This window comes from Oncorhynchus keta, chromosome 8 (assembly GCF_023373465.1).
Source record: "Oncorhynchus keta strain PuntledgeMale-10-30-2019 chromosome 8, Oket_V2, whole genome shotgun sequence".
Lineage (NCBI taxonomy): Eukaryota > Metazoa > Chordata > Actinopteri > Salmoniformes > Salmonidae > Oncorhynchus > Oncorhynchus keta.
The window spans coordinates 24,070,523-24,091,153 of NC_068428.1; the positions used below are offsets into that span (position 1 = coordinate 24,070,523).

At 48.8% G+C, this 20,631-nt stretch overlaps 1 protein-coding gene and 1 long non-coding RNA gene across 2 annotated transcripts in view; one reads left to right on the forward strand and one right to left on the reverse strand.

Annotated features, from left to right (window-relative positions):
• LOC118373813 (utrophin-like) overlaps window positions 1-20,631 on the forward strand; it is a 92,719-nt gene that overhangs the window by 12,728 nt on the left and 59,360 nt on the right. Inside the window, exons 2-5 of the mRNA XM_052523867.1 lie at window positions 15,909-16,038; window positions 17,145-17,413; window positions 17,693-17,839; window positions 19,041-19,119. Of these exons, the coding sequence (XP_052379827.1) occupies window positions 15,909-16,038; window positions 17,145-17,413; window positions 17,693-17,839; window positions 19,041-19,119 (625 nt within the window). The remainder of the gene's footprint in view (window positions 1-15,908; window positions 16,039-17,144; window positions 17,414-17,692; window positions 17,840-19,040; window positions 19,120-20,631) is intronic.
• Window positions 8,890-10,891, reverse strand: LOC127931380 (uncharacterized). Its single transcript, XR_008140918.1, has 3 exons — window positions 10,633-10,891; window positions 9,952-10,263; window positions 8,890-9,093 (listed from the first exon to the last, which is right to left on the reverse strand). It is a non-coding gene; the product is annotated as an uncharacterized LOC127931380 (long non-coding RNA).

Below are 20,631 nucleotides of genomic sequence, written 5' to 3' on the forward strand. Positions count from 1 at the left end.
CTCTGCCCTGTCAGTACCATGATGAATACAACCTCTGCACTGTCAGTATCACAGTCAGTATCATGAACCACAGTCAATACGACCATAGCCACAACCCCTGTAGCCAAAATGACACCCTCCATTATAAACAAAACCACAACTATAACCACTACAATATGGTAAACGTAACAAAGGTAGTGGTTCTTTAGTATTTAGCGATGTGGTTACTATACATAATTACCCTCCCTAGTTGTGATTCAGCCTCTGGTCAGGGTTAAGCCTGGCTTTTTGTCTGCAGCTGCTGTTGTTGCTGCTGTCGTTGCTCCTGTTGTTGCTGTTGACATAGTAATGTGTTTCTCTGGCCTTGTTCTCCATTTCGTTCAGAAGACTATTATTTCATTCACACAAATGCCTGGAGAGTACACACACAATTCCACGGCGGTGTAACTATGTGATGTGTGTGTTTGCCTGTTATATTATGGGACAGGGTATGGTTACACTGAATGGTGATGACAGAGTAGAGAGGACGACAGCTTGGTCAGACAGTCTTTAGAAAACATGGTACGGCTCAAAAAGGCACAATATTCAATATTTCTCTGTCTATCCTATTCTCCCTCGTTCTCTCCCTCTCTCTGTCATTTCCTCTTTCTTCCTCTTTCTTACTCTGTTTCTATCTGACTTTTACACACACAACTCTCTCTCCCCCACTTTCTCTGTCTCTCCCCTTCTCCCTCTCCCTCTCTCCCCTTCTCTCTCTTTCTCTCTCTCCCTCTCCTTCTCTCCCTCTCTCTCTCCCCTTCTCTCTCTTTCTCTCTCTCTCGCCCTCGCCCTCTCTCCCCTTCTCTCTCGCCCTCACCTTCTCTCCCCTTCTCTCTCGCTCTCACCCTCTCTCCCCTTCTCTCTCGCCCTCTCCCTCCTTCTCTCTCTCCCTCTCTCTCTCATCTCCCCTTCCCCCCCCTCTCTCTCTCTCTCTCTCTCTCTCTCGCCCTCACCCTCTCTCCCCTTCTCTCTCGCCCTCACCCTCTCTCCCCTTCTCTCTCGCTCTCACCCTCTCGCCCTCTCCCTCCTGCTCTCTCTCTCTCTCTCTCTCTCTCTCTATCTCTCTATCTCTCTCTCTCTCTCTCTCTCTCTCTCTCTCTCTCTCTCTCTCTCTCCCCTTCTCTCTCGCTCTCACCCTCTCGCCCTCTCCCTCCTGCTCTCTCTCTCTCTCTCTCTCTCTCTCTCTCTCTCTCTCTCTCTCTCTCTCTCTCTCTCTCTCCCCTTCTCTCTCTCTCTTTCTCTCATCTCTCCCTCGCTCTCTTTCTCTATCTCTCCCCCTTCTCTCTCTCCCTCTCTTCCCTTCTCTCTCTCTCGCCCTCTCTCCCCTTCTCTCTCGCCCTCACCCTCTCTCCCCTTCTCTCTTGCCCTCTCTCCCTCTCTCTCTCATCTCCCCTTCTCTCTCTCTCTATCTCTCCCCCTTCTCTCTCTCCCTCTCTCTCGGTCTCTCTCTATCTCTCCCCCTTCTCTCTCTCTCTCTCTCTCTCTCCCCTTCTCTCTCCCCTCTCTTTCTCTATCTCTCCCCTTCTCTCTCTCTCTCTCTCCCCTTCTCTCTCCCCTCTCTTTCTCTATCTCTCCCCCTTCTCTCTCTCTCTCATCTCCCCTTCTCTCATCTCCCCTTCTCTCTCTCTCTCTCGGTCTCTCTCAGGCTGTGGGGCACTCACAGACATAGTGGTTAATAGAATGAAGTAGTTGAAAGTGAAAAGGATCACTTTTCATTTTGACTTCAGGTCTTTCTTACTAGATTGGCTTTGAGTTCCCGCAGAGCCTGAGAGAGCGACCTGGGGCAGATCAGTACCAAGCACCGGCCCTTTGAACACGTCACAGTCCATTACACACACGCACACTAGCTGGATGGTCTGGATGAGGGGAGAAATACATACATATATGCATGGGGATATAGAAATGGTCTGATGTGAGGCTGAGGAAGGTTCCGGTTTCTGAAAGGAAAGAAAGAAAGAGAGAAGGTAAGCTAAGCCACCTAAATGAATCAAGAGGAAGATATAGAAGGGCTGGAGCAGAGCGTGAGGGAGAGGAGGAAAGTGATGATGAAATGACAGTCCCAGAAATGAAGGAGACAGAGCGAGTGATGGAAAGGAAGAGAGATGGGAGAGATTGAGAGATGGATGAATTTGATGGAGACACAAGCAAATGAGCAGAGGAGGCGGAGAGAGATCGTGATGAAGAGCGCAGGACTCAGTAGGGAGTGAAGAGAGGTAGAGGGCTGGAAACTCATCTCTTTATTGGAGTATATCTATCCTTATATCACCAAGTCAGCAACATCAGTTCTCCTTCTATTTGTTTTCACTACGGTTAGATTCATGTAAACAAGTGAAAGGGGGAAAGGAAGACATTTTGTTATTCCGGAGATGAGCGTTGCCTGAAAGTGCCCTTCTCCTCCAGTAAGTGTATGGATTGTGTCTGTGTTTTTGTTTCTGATATGGCCATAACGTTGACTGATCCAATAAAAGACCTGTGTTAGCAGCCCACTGATTCAACTCCTCAAGGAGAGAGAAGGAGAAGAGGGCACTTGTAGCCATTTTTAATCACTCCCTCGACTTTTATCTCCATGCAACAGTTGTCTTTGTCTTTTCAGTGTGGGGAGAAGTCACCACAATATGTTGCGTATTTAAAAAGTACTTAGGATTATGTGAATATATAATTAAAGTGGGGAAAAAAAGAAAATAAGACAAAGGAGTGAATAGGAGTGTTTGTCTGTTATTTACTCGTTTAGAAAGATTTCATCAACTCACTGTTTGTGGAGGCTTGGTTTTAAGAGTGTTGTCCTCATTTTGATAATATTAGTGTCAGTCAAGAGGCTAAGCCAAGCTAACATATTTACACTGCCTATGGTAAGCTAGCTAATGACATCACTGAGCCAAAGTTAAAGCTACTATCATCAGACTGGCTACGCTAAGCTAGTTTAATCACACTGTCTGTGTGATCGATTAGCACCATTTACCTGGATGGGCAGGTTGTAAAGGAAACTGAAATGGACTGCTGCGTCGTCACAACGTTATCTCCCCCAGAGAGAGAGAGAAACAGAGCGAGAGAGGGAGAAAGAAACAAAGAGAGAGAAACAGAGCGAGAGAGGGAGAGAGAAACAGAGAGGGAGAGAGAAACAGAGCGAGAGAGGGAGAGAGAAACAGAGCGAGAGAGGGAGAGAGAAACAAAGAGAGAGAAACAGAGCGAGAGAGGGAGAGAGAAACAGAGCGAGAGAGGGAGAGAGAAACAGAGGGAGAGAGGGAGAGAGAAACAAAGAGAGAGAAACAGAGAGGGAGAGGGAGAGAGAAACAGAGCGAGAGAGGGAGAGAGAAACAGAGCGAGAGAGGGAGAGAGAAACAAAGAGAGAGAAACAGAGCGAGAGAGGGAGAGAGAAACAGAGTGAGAGAGGGAGAGAGAAACCGAGCGAGAGAGGGAGAGAGAAACAGTGCGAGAGAGGGAGAGAGAAACAAAGAGAGAGAAACAGAGCGAGAGAGGGAGAGAGAAACAGAGCGAGAGAGGGAGAGAGAAACAGAGCGAGAGAGGGAGAGAGAAACAGAGTGAGAGAGAAACAGAGGGAGAGAGGGAGAGAGAAACAAAGAGAGAGAAACAGAGAGGGAGAGGAAGAGAGAAACAAAGAGAGAAACAGAGGGAGAGAGAAACAAAGAGAGAGAAACAGAGCGAGAGAGAGAAACAGAGCGAGAGAGGGAGAGAGAAACAAAGAGAGAGAAACAGAGCGAGAGAGGAGAAAGAAACAAAGAGAGAGAAACAGAGCGAGAGAGGGAGAGAGAAACAAAGAGAGAGAAACAAAGCGAGAGAAACAGAGCGAGAGAGAGAAACAGAGCGAGAGAGGGAGAGAGAAACAAAGAGAGAGAAACAGAGCGAGAGAGAGAAACAGAGCGAGAGAGGGAGAAACAGAGCGAGAGAGGGAGAAACAGAGCGAGAGAGGGAGGGAGAAACAGAGCGAGAGAGGGAGAGAGAAACAGAGCGAGAGAGGGAGAGAGAAACAAAGAGAAAGAAACAAAGAGAGAGAAACAGAGGGAGAGAGAAACAAAGAGAAAGAAACAAAGAGAGAGAAACAGAGCGAGAGAGGGAGAGAGAAACAAAGAGAAAGAAACAAAGAGAGAGAAACAGAGCGAGAGAAACAGAGCGAGAGAGGGAGAAACAGAGCGAGAGAGGGAGAGAGAAACAGAGGGAGAGAGAAACAGAGCGAGAGAGGGAGAGAGAAAGAACCAAAGAGAGAGAAACAGAGCGAGAGAGGGAGAGAGAAAGAAACAAAGAGAGAAACAGAGCGAGAGAGGGAGAAACAGAGCAAGAGAGGGAGAGAGAAAGAAACAAAGAGAGAGAAACAGAGCGAGAGAGGGAGAGAGAAAGAAACAAAGAGAGAAACAGAGCGAGAGAGGGAGAAACAGAGCGAGAGAGGGAGAAACAGAGCGAGAGAGGGAGAGCGAAATAAACAAAGAGAGAGAAACAGAGTGAGAGAGGGAGAAACAGAGCGAGAGACTCAAAGAGCGAGAGAGAAAGAACGGAGAGAGACTTTCTGACTTTGAATTTCTGTGAATAATTACTTATCATTGACTGTTTATTTCTCCTTATTTAACTTTAGAAAGCCTCTTGTAGTGGTTAGGAGTTCAAATCTATCTGGATTGGGCTGCATAACTGCAAAGTTCTTCACTGTGTAGGTTGGCTTTCATTTTGTTTTACTTAGCGAAGCCCATTCTCAAGTTTCATGTCTTACAGTTTTGTAGGGGATTTTTCTGCCTTTGAGGCCAGAGTAGGTAGAGAAGTAGCCTCAGTTTGGATGAAGATGCCTTCCAGATGTCGATCCTAACACCTCCAATACTGCATAAACAATGTGAGGAGAAACCGCTTTGCAGAGCCACCCATCGAGTTCTGTCACATGTATTCCAGAGTTAGCATTTTAGCGCTTCAAGTCACACTGACTCCTACTTGAACCGTCTGCTCGTTCCCTTGTGGGCTCGTAAACCAAATGAGGCTCAAAAGGCAGCGGTTTAAAACAGCACTTATCAAACACAGACCTCTTTTTTTCTCTCCTCTCTTTTTCATTCCACATGAGAAAAACCACATGACTCGGCAGCACGACAAAAGCAGATTGTTTGTAACCTCGGAGGGGCTGAGGCAGAGCTGAAGGCAGAGCAGAGCCAAGTAGTTTAATGGCATTTAGCTGCTTCTTAAGTGAGGTCTGAGAACAGGCTGTCATTTATATTAGCAGAGAGGGGGTGGGGGAGAGAAGGAGTGGGAGGTAGAGAGGTAGAAAGACATACAGAAGGAGAGGGGGAAAGGGAGGGTGAGATGAGAAAGAGATACATTAGAATACTTTGAGGAGACAGTACCATAAGAAAAAGGATATTGGACCAAAAGAAAGGGATGTGGGAATTAAGTAGAGAAAGGGACAGTGGGACAGAGACAGTGGAGTTGGAATGGAAGAGAGAGACAGGGAAGGAGACAGTTGAGTTGGAATGGAAGAGAGAGACAGGGAAGGAGACAGTGAGTTGGAATGGGAGAGAGAGACAGGGAAGGAGACAGTTGATTTGGAATGGGAGAGAGAGACGGGGAAGGAGACAGTGGAGTTGGAATGGGAGAGAGAGACGGGGAAGGAGACAGTGGAGTTGGAATGGGAGAGAGAGACTGGGAAGGAGACAGTGGAGTTGGAATGGGAGAGAGAGACGGGGAAGGAGACAGTGGAGTTGGAATGGGAGAGAGAGACGGGGAAGGAGACAGTTGAGTTGGAATGGGAGAGAGAGACGGGGAAGGAGACAGTGGAGTTGGAATGGGAGAGAGAGACGGGGAAGGAGACAGTGGATTTGGAATGGGAGAGAGAGACGGGGAAGGAGACAGTGGATTTGGAATGGGAGAGAGAGACGGGGAAGGAGACAGTGGATTTGGAATGGGAGAGAGAGACGGGGAAGGAGACAGTGGATTTGGAATGGGAGAGAGAGACGGGGAAGGAGACAGTGGATTTGGAATGGGAGAGAGAGACTGGGAAGGAGACAGTGGATTTGGAATGGGAGAGAGAGACGGGGAAGGAGACAGTGGATTTGGAATGGGAGAGAGAGACAGGAAGGAGACAGGAGTTGGGATGGGATGGGAGAGAGAGACAGGGAAGGAGACGGGAGTTGGAATGGGAGAGAGAGACAGGGAAGGAGTTGGGAGTTGGGATGGGAGAGAGAGACGGGGAAGGAGACAGGAGTTGGGATGGGAGAGAGAGACGGGGAAGGAGACAGTGGATTTGGAATGGGAGAGAGAGACAGGGAAGGAGACAGGGGAGTTGGGATGGGAGAGAGAGGGACCGATCGAAGGAGACAGGGGAGTTGGTATGGGAGAGAGAGGGAGGGAGAGAGGGAAGGAGACAGGGGAGTTGGGATGGGAGAGAGAGGGACCGATCGAAGGAGACAGGAGAGTTGGTATGGGAGAGAGAGGGAGGGACAGAGGGAAGGAGACAGGGGAGTTGGGATGGGAGAGAGGGGGACCGATCGAAGGAGACAGGGGAGTTGGTATGGGAGAGAGAGGGAGGGACAGAGGGAAGGAGACAGGGGAGTTGGGATGGGAGAGAGAGAGAGGGACAGAGGGAAGGAGACAAGGATTTGGGATGGGAGAGAGAGAGGAGAGGAGAGGAAGGGGGGATTGATATAAAAAGAGTGATTAAAGAGGGGTAGAGCTAGAGAAGTAAGAGAGTGACAGTAAAAGAGAAAGGGAAGAGAGACTGGAAATAGCCTTCTCTCCTCTCTGCTGTGTTGTGATGTTGTCTTCCTCTCATATCTCCTCATCAGCACAGGGCAGGGGCCAATAAGACTGTCTGCTTTGCAACTCGACACACACGCGCACACACGCGCACACACACACACACACACACACACACACACACACACACACACACACACACACACACACACACACACACACACACACACACACACACACACAGCCAAAGTCACAGCTACAAGAAACACTCCAGATTTCTAGTGCATTGATGTGTAAAAAATGTCATACTGGAAGGTTTTGTCACAAACTGTAGCACCACTTATTCTTCTGTTAGTTGACGTGGAACACTCTTCTGGGTCACTGTCATACCAATACTGTAACTACTGTATCAGAGAGGAGGGAGGTAAAGGGAACACTGTGTCAACCTCTGCCTTTCATGCATATTGTTCATGAATCTTGTCCACAAGGTTCTGTTTTGGGTCCGGCACTTTTCAGTTTATATATGTTACCCCCTGGCAGAGTTATCAGAAGCAGTATTGATTTTCACTGCTACGCAGACAATACATAACTTTTACATTTCTGTGTCACCAGAGGATTTTAGCTCCCTTGATAAATTATTAGACTGTATTAGTGATTTAAATACTTGGATGACCCTCAACTCCTCCAGCTAAATCATGACATGACCGAGGTACTTATTGTTGGAGCCAAAGCACAGAGAGAGAATCGAGTCGCACATTTGAATTCACCTGCAATAAAGATAAAATACCAGGAACAAAAACCTAGGTGTTATTTTAGATTCTGAACTCAATTTCAAATCACATATTAGGAATGTGACCAAAATAGCTTTTTACCACCCGAGGAACATTGTCAAGATGCGGCTATTTCTCTCTCAGGCTGATACAGTGAGACTCATCCATGCTTTTATTATAAGCAGGCTTGACTACTGTAATGGTCTCCTGTCCGGTCTAACCAAGAAAGCCATTGGTCAACTGCAAAACATAGATAATTCTGCAGCACCGGTACTGACTAAGACCAGATGGAGAGCACACATTACATCGGTGTGGAAGTCTGCATTGGCTGCCTGTGAGTTTTAAAATTAATTTTAAGATTCTTCTATTGGTTTATAAATTAATCCACGATTATGCACCCAATAACCAATATGAGGAAACAGTTTGGGATATATTAAAAACCTAAACATAAAATGTGCTATATACACAAACATCTGTCACAATAATCATATTATTTGTATTTTTTAAAACAAGCACCTTATAAATTGCACAACACATATCAGACATGCTTTTAAGTTATGCACCAAGTAGGTCCCTCAGGTCTTCTGGCACTGACCTTTTAACTACCCCAAAGCCTTGGACCAAGAGGCATGGCGAGACAGCCTTTAGTTATTATGACCCCAGCCTGTGGAATAGCCTGCCAGAGAACCTGAGGGGGACCAAGAGGCATGGAGAGACAGCCTTTAGTTATTATGACCCCAGCCTCTGGAATAGCCTGCCAGAGAACCTGAGGGGGACCAAGAGGCATGGAGAGACAGCCTTTAGTTATTATGACCCCAGCCTGTGGAATAGCCTGCCAGAGAACCTGAGGGGGACCAAGAGGCATGGAGAGACAGCCTTTAGTTATTATGACCCCAGCCTGTGGAATAGCCTGCCAGAGAACCTGAGGGGGACCAAGAGGCATGGAGAGACAGCCTTTAGTTATTATGACCCCAGCCTCTGGAATAGCCTGCCAGAGAACCTGAGGGGGACCAAGAGGCATGGAGAGACAGCCTTTAGTTATTATGACCCCAGCCTGTGGAATAGCCTGCCAGAGAACCTGAGGGGGACCAAGAGGCATGGAGAGACAGCCTTTAGTTATTATGACCCCAGCCTGTGGAATAGCCTGCCAGAGAACCTGAGGGGGACCAAGAGGCATGGAGAGACAGCCTTTAGTTATTATGACCCCAGCCTCTGGAATAGCCTGCCAGAGAACCTGAGGGGGACCAAGAGGCATGGAGAGACAGCCTTTAGTTATTATGACCCCAGCCTGTGGAATAGCCTGCCAGAGAACCTGAGGGGGACCAAGAGGCATGGAGAGACAGCCTTTAGTTATTATGACCCCAGCCTGTGGAATAGCCTGCCAGAGAACCTGAGGGGGACCAAGAGGCATGGAGAGACAGCCTTTAGTTATTATGACCCCAGCCTGTGGAATAGCCTGCCAGAGAACCTGAGGGGGACCAAGAGGCATGGAGAGACAGCCTTTAGTTATTATGACCCCAGCCTGTGGAATAGCCTGCCAGAGAACCTGAGGGGGACCAAGAGGCATGGAGAGACAGCCTTTAGTTATTATGACCCCAGCCTCTGGAATAGCCTGCCAGAGAACCTGAGGGGGACCATGAGGCATGGAGAGACAGCCTTTAGTTATTATGACCCCAGCCTGTGGAATAGCCTGCCAGAGAACCTGAGGGGGACCAAGAGGCATGGAGAGACAGCCTTTAGTTATTATGACCCCAGCCTCTGGAATAGCCTGCCAGAGAACCTGAGGGGGACCAAGAGGCATGGAGAGACAGCCTTTAGTTATTATGACCCCAGCCTGTGGAATAGCCTGCCAGAGAACCTGAGGGGGACCAAGAGGCATGGAGAGACAGCCTTTAGTTATTATGACCCCAGCCTGTGGAATAGCCTGCCAGAGAACCTGAGGGGGACCAAGAGGCATGGAGAGACAGCCTTTAGTTATTATGACCCCAGCCTGTGGAATAGCCTGCCAGAGAACCTGAGGGGGACCAAGAGGCATGGAGAGACAGCCTTTAGTTATTATGACCCCAGCCTGTGGAATAGCCTGCCAGAGAACCTGAGGGGGACCAAGAGGCATGGAGAGACAGCCTTTAGTTATTATGACCCCAGCCTGTGGAATAGCCTGCCAGAGAACCTGAGGGGGACCAAGAGGCATGGAGAGACAGCCTTTAGTTATTATGACCCCAGCCTGTGGAATAGCCTGCCAGAGAACCTGAGGGGGACCAAGAGGCATGGAGAGACAGCCTTTAGTTATTATGACCCCAGCCTGTGGAATAGCCTGCCAGAGAACCTGAGGGGGACCAAGAGGCATGGAGAGACAGCCTTTAGTTATTATGACCCCAGCCTCTGGAATAGCCTGCCAGAGACCCTGAGGGGGACCATGAGGCATGGAGAGACAGCCTTTAGTTATTATGACCCCAGCCTGTGGAATAGCCTGCCAAAGAACCTGAGGGGGACCAAGAGGCATGGAGAGACAGCCTTTAGTTATTATGACCCCAGCCTGTGGAATAGCCTGCCAGAGAACCTGAGGGGGACCAAGAGGCATGGAGAGACAGCCTTTAGTTATTATGACCCCAGCCTCTGGAATAGCCTGCCAGAGAACCTGAGGGGGACCAAGAGGCATGGAGAGACAGCCTTTAGTTATTATGACCCCAGCCTCTGGAATAGCCTGCCAGAGAACCTGAGGGGGACCAAGAGGCATGGAGAGACAGCCTTTAGTTATTATGACCCCAGCCTCTGGAATAGCCTGCCAGAGAACCTGAGGGGGACCAAGAGGCATGGAGAGACAGCCTTTAGTTATCATGAGCCCAGCCTCTGAAATAGCCTGCCAGAGAACCTGAGGGGGACCAAGAGGCATGGAGAGACAGCCTTTAGTTATTATGACCCCAGCCTCTGGAATAGCCTGCCAGAGAACCTGAGGGGGACCAAGAGGCATGGAGAGACAGCCTTTAGTTATAGCCTGCCAGAGAACCTGAGGGGGACCAAGAGGCATGGAGAGACAGCCTTTAGTTATTATGACCCCAGCCTCTGGAATAGCCTGCCAGAGAACCTGAGGGGGACCAAGAGGCATGGAGAGACAGCCTTTAGTTATCATGAGCCCAGCCTCTGAAATAGCCTGCCAGAGAACCTGAGGGGGACCAAGAGGCATGGAGAGACAGCCTTTAGTTATTATGACCCCAGCCTGTGGAATAGCCTGCCAGAGAACCTGAGGGGGACCAAGAGGCATGGAGAGACAGCCTTTAGTTATTATGACCCTAGCCTGTGGAATAGCCTGCCAGAGAACCTGAAGGAGGCAGAAACTGTGGACATATTTAAAATAAATCTTAAAAACACATTTTTATCTTTGCTTTTCCTTAGGATTATTTTTCTTTAGTTGTTGTTTTTTTCCTCTTACAGTATGTTTGTCGTATAGTGAATATTTTTATTTTCGTAGTTTTTCATAGTTTTTTCCTGTGAAGCACATTTGGAGTTGAAGTTGCATTCCATGTCTGAAATGTTCTGTATAAATAAATGATTTGATGTTCCCCTCTTCTCCTCCTCAGATAGATCGTAATCTCTTATCTCATCCTGGCAACTGAGAAACGTTGTTTTATTTCCTCTTGAAAGGGGATGCATCAGCTCTTTTTCATTTCTACTCGGAGTGTTTTTCCTCGGGGTCCTTCAGTGTTACGGTGACTTTCTGAACTGAAGTTACTCCGGAAGATTGAGTTGTTGTTTATTGGCGCTGTCTGTCAGAATTTTTTGGGTTACCGAGGGGACAGAGGGTTACTGGCTGGAAGGTGTGACCGTGGCATGAGTAACGCCGAGCATTGCCATGGTGACGCGCCTCTGCCTTGGCTTACTCTCCTTTTTGAGGACGAGACGTCGTGGCGACTGGAAGATGCTAGAAGACGCTGTTATTTTTTTAACCTTCTGCCAATACCCGTCCATTGCCCCTTTTCGTCTGATCAAAAGGCACGTGCATCGCCTCTGCCTTTCAATGGCCTTGTTCTCCCTTCATGTCTTGTCTCCAAATTATGATGAATAAGAAAAGTAACAGTCGCTCTTTCTAGCTCTCAAAAAGTGTTTAATTTTGAAGAAAAATCATATGATATATATTCTCAACTGTGATATATGACTTGAAGTTTCCTCAAATCTAATCAACTGTCAACATTTCCTTTTCTGCAAGTATTTCCTTATGTCTATCTAAATTGTATCCTACTACTAAAGTCCACTCAAAGCAACATGCTGTCATATAGTCTTCAATAGATTTGGGCTGGTGTTGCGTAACAAATGGAACCCTCGCAAAATCTGCTACCTCGTATTCCTCATCTCATCCTGTCTGATATAACCACAAGCCTTTTTGTAAGCAAGGCTCCCAATCTAATGAAGTTCCTCATAGCGTTTCCCTCGAAGATCGTCCTCACACAAAGCAATCACACAGTCCGATAGGCATCAGAGTCCCCCTGGGGTCCTGGATATATTAAAACAAGAATAATTACCCTGGTACATGTCGTCCAGCTTTCCTCCTCTTCCTCTCCCATAGTGGATGTTTTGGCAATAATGTTAGTGAGGTTGTTTAGAAACTCACCCCGAGTCACCACTGGACTAACTGGCCTGTAGTGAGTGTGTGTGTGTGTGTGTGTGTGTGTGTGTGTGTGTGTGTGTGTGTGTGTGTGTGTGTGTGTGTGTGTGTGTGTGTGTGTGTGTGTGTGTGTGTGTGTGTGTGTGTGTGTGTGTGTGTGTGCGTGTGCCCGTGTGTGTGTGTGTGTGGGAGGGAGGGAGGGAGGATGTGGGGGCAGTAAGAAAGAGGATAGTAGAGAGAGTGAGGTTGAGTTAGTGAAATAGAATGCAGGGAGAGAGCAAGTGTGTGTGTGTGAGAGAGAGAGGAAGTGAGTGTGTGTGTGTGTGTGTGTGTGATGTGGCATTAGTGAGTGTTTTGATGAAGACTGCAGGTCTGTGTCGTGAACAGCTCTGAGTGAACGCCTCAGTTCATTTCACTTTGACCTCTGGGAAATCTCATTTGACCTGCCATTCCTGCCTTCGATCGCTGCTCTGTTTCGTTTTCTCGCTCCTGCTCTCTCCCAACCTCTCTCCTTTCCTCTCTCCTTTCCTCTCTCCTTTCCTCTCTCATTACCTCTCTCCCTACCTCTCTCCTTAACTCTCTCCTTAACTCTCTCCCTACCTCTTTCCTTACCTCTCTCCTACCTCTCTCCTTAACTCTCTCCTTAACTCTCTCCTTAACTCTCTCCCTACCTCTTTCCTTACCTCTCTCCTACCTCTCTCCTTAACTCTCTCCCTACATCTCTCCTCACCTCTCTCCTCACCTCTCTCCTTACCTCTCTCCCTACTCCTCTCCCTACCTCTCTCCCTACCTCCCTCCCTACCTCTCTCCCTACCTATCTCCCTACCTCTCTCCCTACCTGTCTCCTTAACTCACTCCCTACCTCTCTCCCTACCTCTCTCCTTAACTCTCTCCCTACCTCTCTCCCTACCTCTCTCCGTAACTCTCTCCCTACCTCTCTCCTTAACTCTCTCCCTACCTCTCTCCCTACCTCTCTCCGTAATGCTCTCCCGACCGCTCTCCCTACCTCTCTCCCTACCTCTCTCCCTACTCCTCTCCCTACCTCTCTCCCTACCTCTCTCCCTACCTCTCTCCCTACCTATCTCCCTACCTCTCTCCCTACCTGTCTCCTTAACTCACTCCCTACCTCTCTCCCTAACTCTCTCCTTGACTCTCTCCTTTACTCTCTCCTTAACTCTCTCCTTAACTCTCTCCCTACTCTCTCCCTAACTCTCTCCCTACCTCTCTCCCTACCTCTCTGCCTACCTCTCTCCCTACCTCTCTCCTTAACTCTCTCCCTACCTCTCTCCTTAACTCTCTCCCTACCTCTCTCCCTACCTCTCTCCTTAACTCTCTCCCTACCTCTCTCCTTAACTCTCTCCTTACCTCTCTCCCTACCTCTCTCCTTAACTCTCTCCTTACCTCTCTCCCTACCTCTCTCCTTACCTCTCTCCCTACCTCTCTCCTTACCTCTCTCCTTAGCTCTCTCACTACCTCTCTCCCTACCTCTCTCCCTACCTTTCTCCCTACCTCTCTCCCTACCTCTCTCCCTACCTCTCTCCCTACCTCTCTCCCTACCTCTCTCCCTACCTCTCTCCTTACCTCTCTCCTTACCTCTCTCCCTACCTCTCTCCCTACCTCTCTCCCTACCTCTCTCCCTACCTCTCTCCCTACCTGTCTCCTTAACTCACTCCCTACCTCTCTCCTTGACTCTCTCCTTTACTCTCTCCTTGACTCTCTCCCTACCTCTCTCCCTACCTCTCTCCCTACCTGTCTCCTTAACTCACTCCCTACCTCTCTCCCTAACTCTCTCCTTGACTCTCTCCTTGACTCTCTCCTTTACTCTCTCCTTGACTCTCTCCGTAACTCTCTCCCTACCTCTCTCCTTAACTCTCTCCCTACCTCTCTCCCTACCTCTCTCCGTAATGCTCTCCCGACCGCTCTCCCTACCTCTCTCCCTACCTCTCTCCCTACCTCTCTCCTTAACTCTCTCCCTACCTCTCTCCCTACCTCTCTGCCTACCTCTCTCCCTACCTCTCCTTAACTCTCTCCCTACCTCTCTCCTTAACTCTCTCCCTACCTCTCTCCCTACCTCTCTCCCTACCTCTCTCCTTAACTCTCTCCTTACCTCTCTCCCTACCTCTCTCCTTAACTCTCTCCCTACCTCTCTCCCTACCTCTCTCCCTACCTCTCTCCTTAACTCTCTCCCTACCTCTCTCCCTACCTCTCTCCTTAACTCTCTCCTTACCTCTCTCCTTACCTCTCTCCTTACCTCTCTCCTTACCTCTCTCCTTACCTCTCTCCCTACCTCTCTCCTTAACTCTCTCCCTACCTCTCTCCTTAACTCTCTCCTTACCTCTCTCCCTACCTCTCTCCTTACCTCTCTCCCTACCTCTCTCCTTAACTCTCTCCTTACCTCTCTCCCTACCTCTCTCCCTACCTCTCTCCCTACCTTTCTCCCTACCTCTCTCCCTACCTCTCTCCCTACCTCTCTCCTTACCTAATAATAATAATATAATAATATATGCCATTTAGCAGACGCTTTTATCCAAAGCGACTTACAGTCATGTGTGCATACATTCTACCTCTCTCCCTACCTCTCTCCCTACCTCTCTCCCTACCTCTCTCCTTAACTCTCTCCCTACCTCTCTCCCTACCTCTCTCCTTAACTCTCTCCTTACCTCTCTCCTTACCTCTCTCCCTACCTCTCTCCCTACCTCTCTCCCTACCTCTCTCCTTACCTCTCTCCCTACCTCTCTCCTTAACTCTCTCCTTACCTCTCTCCCTACCTCTCTCCCTACCTCTCTCCTTAACTCTCTCCTTACCTCTCTCCCTACCTCTCTCCCTACCTCTCTCCTTACCTCTCTCCCTACCTCTCTCCCTACCTCTCCTTAACTCTCTCCCTACCTCTCTCCTACCTCTCTCCCTACCTCTCCTTAACTCTCTCCCTACCTCTCTCCTTACCTCTCTCCCTACCTCTCTCCTTACCTCTCTCCTTACCTCTCTCCTTACCTCTCTCCCTACCTCTCTCCCTACCTCTCTCCCTACCTCTCTCCCTACCTTTCTCCCTACCTCTCTCCCTACCTCTCTCAATCTATCATTCTCCCTTTCAATGAGAGAAGGCTAGACAGGGAGCACGTTCTAAATTGCTGCCATCACCTGAATGAGATTTGTGTGTGTGTGTGTGTGTGTGTGTGTGTGTGTGTGTGTGTGTGTGTGTGTGTGTGTGTGTGTGTGTGTGTGTGTGTGTGTGTGTGTGTGTGTGTGTGTGTGTGTGTGTGTGTGTGTGTGTGTGTGTGTGTGTGTGTGTGTGTGTGTGTGTGTGTGTGATTATGTGTGTGATTATGTGTGTGCGTGATTTTATGTGTGTTTGATTATGTGTGCGTCTAGACCCTGGTTCCTTTGAATGTAAAACATGTGATTTTAGGATGAAAGGTGGAGTTGATTAAAGTGAAATGTAAGTGTTTGACATTGATATGGAGATGGTAGGTCAGATAGGCTATCAAAGCAATATGAACCCTGGGACAACAGAGTTCACATACAGTTCACAGCCTTCATGGTACTGGGAGATGACAACTCTGATTCCAATACAGGCACTTATACTCCGACTGAGCCACTTGAACATTTAGAAATAGGTACTGTAATGACTGTTGCTATCATTTTGATAAAAATAGCATATTTATTGCTTGAGTTCACTAATGTGGTCTACGACGCTGTTTGATCAAATCAGGCAGAATCCAAAGTTTTCTTTCAGTTATAAAATAACTAATTTATGAGTTGTGGATCTCAAGTTAGGAGTAAGACATTCAGGTTCAAAAGATACAAGGTATTGACCAGTTCCTGTTTGTGTTTCTCACCAGGCCTTGCGGTCAGAGCTGAAGGACCGTGAGCATGTTGTGGTCAGTACGCTGGATCAGGCACGCATGTACCTGGCTGACCAGCCCATCGAGGGACCGGGAGAACCACGCAAGAACCTACAGCCCAAAACAGGTGAGTCTCCTGTCACTGCTTAGACTGAACACACAAATACACAGACACACACACATTCACACACACACACACACTTCCTTGAAAAGCAGCTCTGAAGTTCCCCAGTCCACTTGATGATTTTGCGGTGTGTGATATGAGGCTTAGAATACACCCAAACACTAAATATGCACCGTATTTTATTAGTAATTCTGTCTCTAAAGGCCGATCGGCCCAGTGGCTTAAACCGTGAAGTCGTTGCTACTGTACATTGCACATTTCCTCTTTATCAGAGTCTGGATGTTCAATAATGTAGGGACCCCATGAGACGGTCTGGGAGGGTGTGGACAGAGTTGAGAGCAGGCAGAGATCTGGCACTTCCGTCTTCTTTGATGTAGTTATTGAAGGCCTCTTGTCGAATCAGTGGTTAAGAGCTGCTCTGAGAACTGTGATGGGCAGGATGGTTTCATTCTGGTGGATATAAAATCAGAAGGTGAAACGTATCTGAAGCCAACACTAAGACGACCTCAGATGCTGTCATGTGTGTGTGGCTGTAGAGGGTATATCTGATCTAAAACCTGTGATAGCTCGGATACTTTCACAGGAGGGGACAAGGGGCTTCACAGAGTAAAAATGATCTGAGACCAATGAAAACAGGGACACCGCTGTCTCCTCTAGTCATGTCTGAACCCAGTGACTGAGAAGACCTTCTCCGACCCAATTAAATGCTCCCAGAGTTTCCCTGGCTTTTGTTTGCATTTCAAACTTCTCATTATTAAAGCAGACAGCTCCCACGCCAGTCCTGTCTGGGGTGTGTGGCTATCTATGTCTGGCAGACCGACAAACAGACAGAACGACCCGCTGTATATAGTTTGGGTATAATGTGTATAATTATGTTGTATTCAAGCTGCATTTGTAAAAGAGACCTAGGTCTTAAATGTCTTAAATGTAAAATAAAAACAATAGAAAATGTGTGCCTGAACGCTTCAGATCAGGGTGTCTGAGATTGAGATTTCAGCTCTGCAGACAAGATAAACATTTAGTCATGCTCTTTTCCCTTCAGAGTTAATGTCTCCATGTTCCAGTCTTTGTCCTCTCCCTCACTCCCCCTTTCTCTCCTCCCCTCCCAGACCTGACTCCAGAGGAGAAGGCGCGGGGTGTGGCCAGGGCCATCAGGAAGCAGACAGCGGAGGTGCAGGAGCGGTGGGAGCGTCTGCAGGGCCACGTGGGAGGATGGCAGAGCCAGGTAGAGAGGGCCTTAGAGAGGCTACAGGAGTTCCAGAGCAACATGGACCAGCTGGACCTGCGGCTAGCCAGGGCAGAGGAGACCAAGGCTGTCTGGCAGCCTGTAGGAGACCTGCTCATAGACTCACTGCAGGACCACATAGCAAAGACCACGGTGAGGGGGGTCTGGGGAGTTAGTCGTTTATTAATGGGGGGAGAGAGAGAGGGAAGGTGTTTTTACATTCACTACCACACATTTAGGGCCAACAGTACAGTACATCAATGGCCAAAAATGAATAACCTGTCACCATCTCATCACTATTGGCTCAGGTATTACCCCAGCACTGTAATATGTACAGTATCAGGACATTGTCACAATCAACACTAAACGCTGTACTGATAATGTAATGTACATCTGTCTGATCGGAGTATTTTGTTTGTGTGTGTGTCCCAGGTTTTCAAGGAGGAGATGTCCCCTCTGAGGCAGGACGTGTGTGAGGTGAACGAGCTGTCTGGTGAGCTGGCTCCTCTGGATGTCCAGCTGTCCTCCATCTCCTCCAGACAACTGGACAACCTCAACATGCGCTGGAAACTACTACAGGTGGGCAATGCGTGTCACGCCTAACACCTTCCCCCCTTTACAGGTGGGCAATGAGTGTCACGCCTAAAACAATCTCCCTTTTATGTGCCAAGAGAAGAGGTGTCACAGCTACAACCCTCCTCCCTTTTAGGAGTTGTCATACTTGGGTGTAGGTGTCACAACTAACATGTCCCTCCTTTTAGGAGCCATCTTATTCTCCCCTCTGCTTGTCTGTACACACATGTTTATTGTCCTTCAATGTCATACTAGCTCTCCTACTGTCTTGTAATCATGTATTTCTGTCCCTCTCTTTTCACCTGTTTCTTCTTGTTCTTTCTCTCATTATTCCTTCCCTCCTCTCTCTCTGTCTGTCTGTCAGCACGCTGCAGCTCAGACACACTGTGAGGGAAGGGGAGACTTGTCTGCCTCTACAGGGGCCTTATTTCTGTATTGGTACTGTTTCCTTCTGTCACTGTAGATCAAATTCACCCCACCCCTCTTTTGATCACTTGGTTTAATCTGATTTGGGACACGCTCTGTGTTTTTGGGGCTGGGCAGGATTCACCCCTGGTGGTTTTGACTCACAGAGAGTTGTCTGTGTGTGTGTGTGTGCGTCCGTCTCCTCTTGTGTGATCTAAATTTCCCTTAGATATGTCAGTCCAACCCATCTCTATGGTGTTGGTGTCCTTGCTCAAGGTTCCAGTGCTTTAGCATTGTATGATCTGTGTCCTGGTCCAGCTTACTGATGGCTGGGATCAGAACCCTACTCTAACACCCCTCAGGCTCAGTTGTCACTGTAGTGCTTGAATCAATCTGGGTTTGTACTGCATGTATGAGTGGGCTTGACCGTGTTTGTGAGAGAGAGACAAGAGACAAATAAAGAAAGAGAGAGATCCTTCTCCATACCCTCCACCCCTGGCATTACCATGCAGGAGTCGATCATGACCACTGATATAGGAAGCCACTTTGATCTGATCAAACAGCAGGACTCAGACCCCAGTCGCCAGTCACCCCATAGAGATTCACTGGGGTATGATGAAACTGTGGAAGCCAAGTCTCCTGTGTAGAGACGACCTTATTTCCTCCCTGCAGGGAGGATGACTGAGTCACTGCTCACAGTGAGGACACTCAGCAACACACACACACAGCTGGGCCGGTCGATATAGAGCTGGCGGGGTGCAGATGTGTGTGTAACGCTCTCTCTCCTCTTTCTGGTGTGCAGGTGGCCGTTGAGGAGAGACTGAAACTCCTTCAGGAAGCCCACAGAGACTTTGGCCCGTCCTCCCAGCACTTCCTCTCCAGTGAGTAGCCAATGACTGCCCTTGATATGTAATACAGCCTACGAATGTCTTGGCGGTAGCATATCCATGATGGTGGAGGAATTTCTGTAAGTTTTGCTGTTGTTCTTTTTGTCAGGGTTGTTTTGATGTCAGCCATCATCCACTGCCTCCTATACACACGCACACAGACACACCCACACACAGAGACAGACACACCCACACACAGAGACAGACACACCCACACACAGAGACAGACACACCCACACACAGAGACAGACACACCCACACACAGAGACAGACACACCCACACACAGAGACAGACACACCCACACACAGAGACAGACACACCCACACACAGAGACAGACACACACACACACACAGACACACCCACACACAGAGACAGACACACCCACACACAGAGACAGACACACCCACACACAGAGACAGACACACCCACACACAGAGACAGACACACCCACACACAGAGACAGACACACCCACACACAGAGACAGACACACCCACACACAGAGACAGACACACCCACACACAGAGACAGACACACCCACACACAGAGACAGACACACCCGCACACAGACAGAGACAGACACACACACGCACACAGACACACCCACACACAGAGACAGACACACCCACACACAGAGACAGACACACCCACACACAGAGACAGACACACACACGCACACAGACACACCCACACACAGAGACAGACACACCCACACACAGAGACAGACACACCCACACACAGAGACAGACACACCCACACACAGAGACAGACACACCCACACACAGAGACAGACACACCCACACACAGAGACAGACACACCCACACACAGAGACAGACACACCCACACACAGAGACAGACACACACACGCACACAGACACACCCACACACAGAGACAGACACACCCACACACAGAGACAGACACACCCACACACAGACACAGACACACCCACACACAGAGACAGACACACCCACACACAGAGACAGACACACACACGCACACAGACACACCCACGACAGAGACAGACACACCCACACACAGAGACAGACACACACACGCACACAGACAGACACACACAGAGACAGACACACACAGACACCCACACACAGACACACAGAGACAGACACACCCACACACAGAGACAGACACACCCACGCACACAGACAGACACACACAGAGACACACACACAGACACACACACACAGACACCCACACACAGACACACCCACACACAGAGAGACACACACACACAGACACACCCACACACAGACACACCCACACACAGACACATCCACACACAGAGACAGACACACACAGACACACACACACAGACAGACACACACAGACACCCACACACAGACACGCACACAGACAGACACACACAGACACACTCACACACACACAGACACACTCGCACAGACACACACACACAGACAGACACACACAGACAGACACACACAGACACACACACACACACACACACACACACACACACACACACACACAC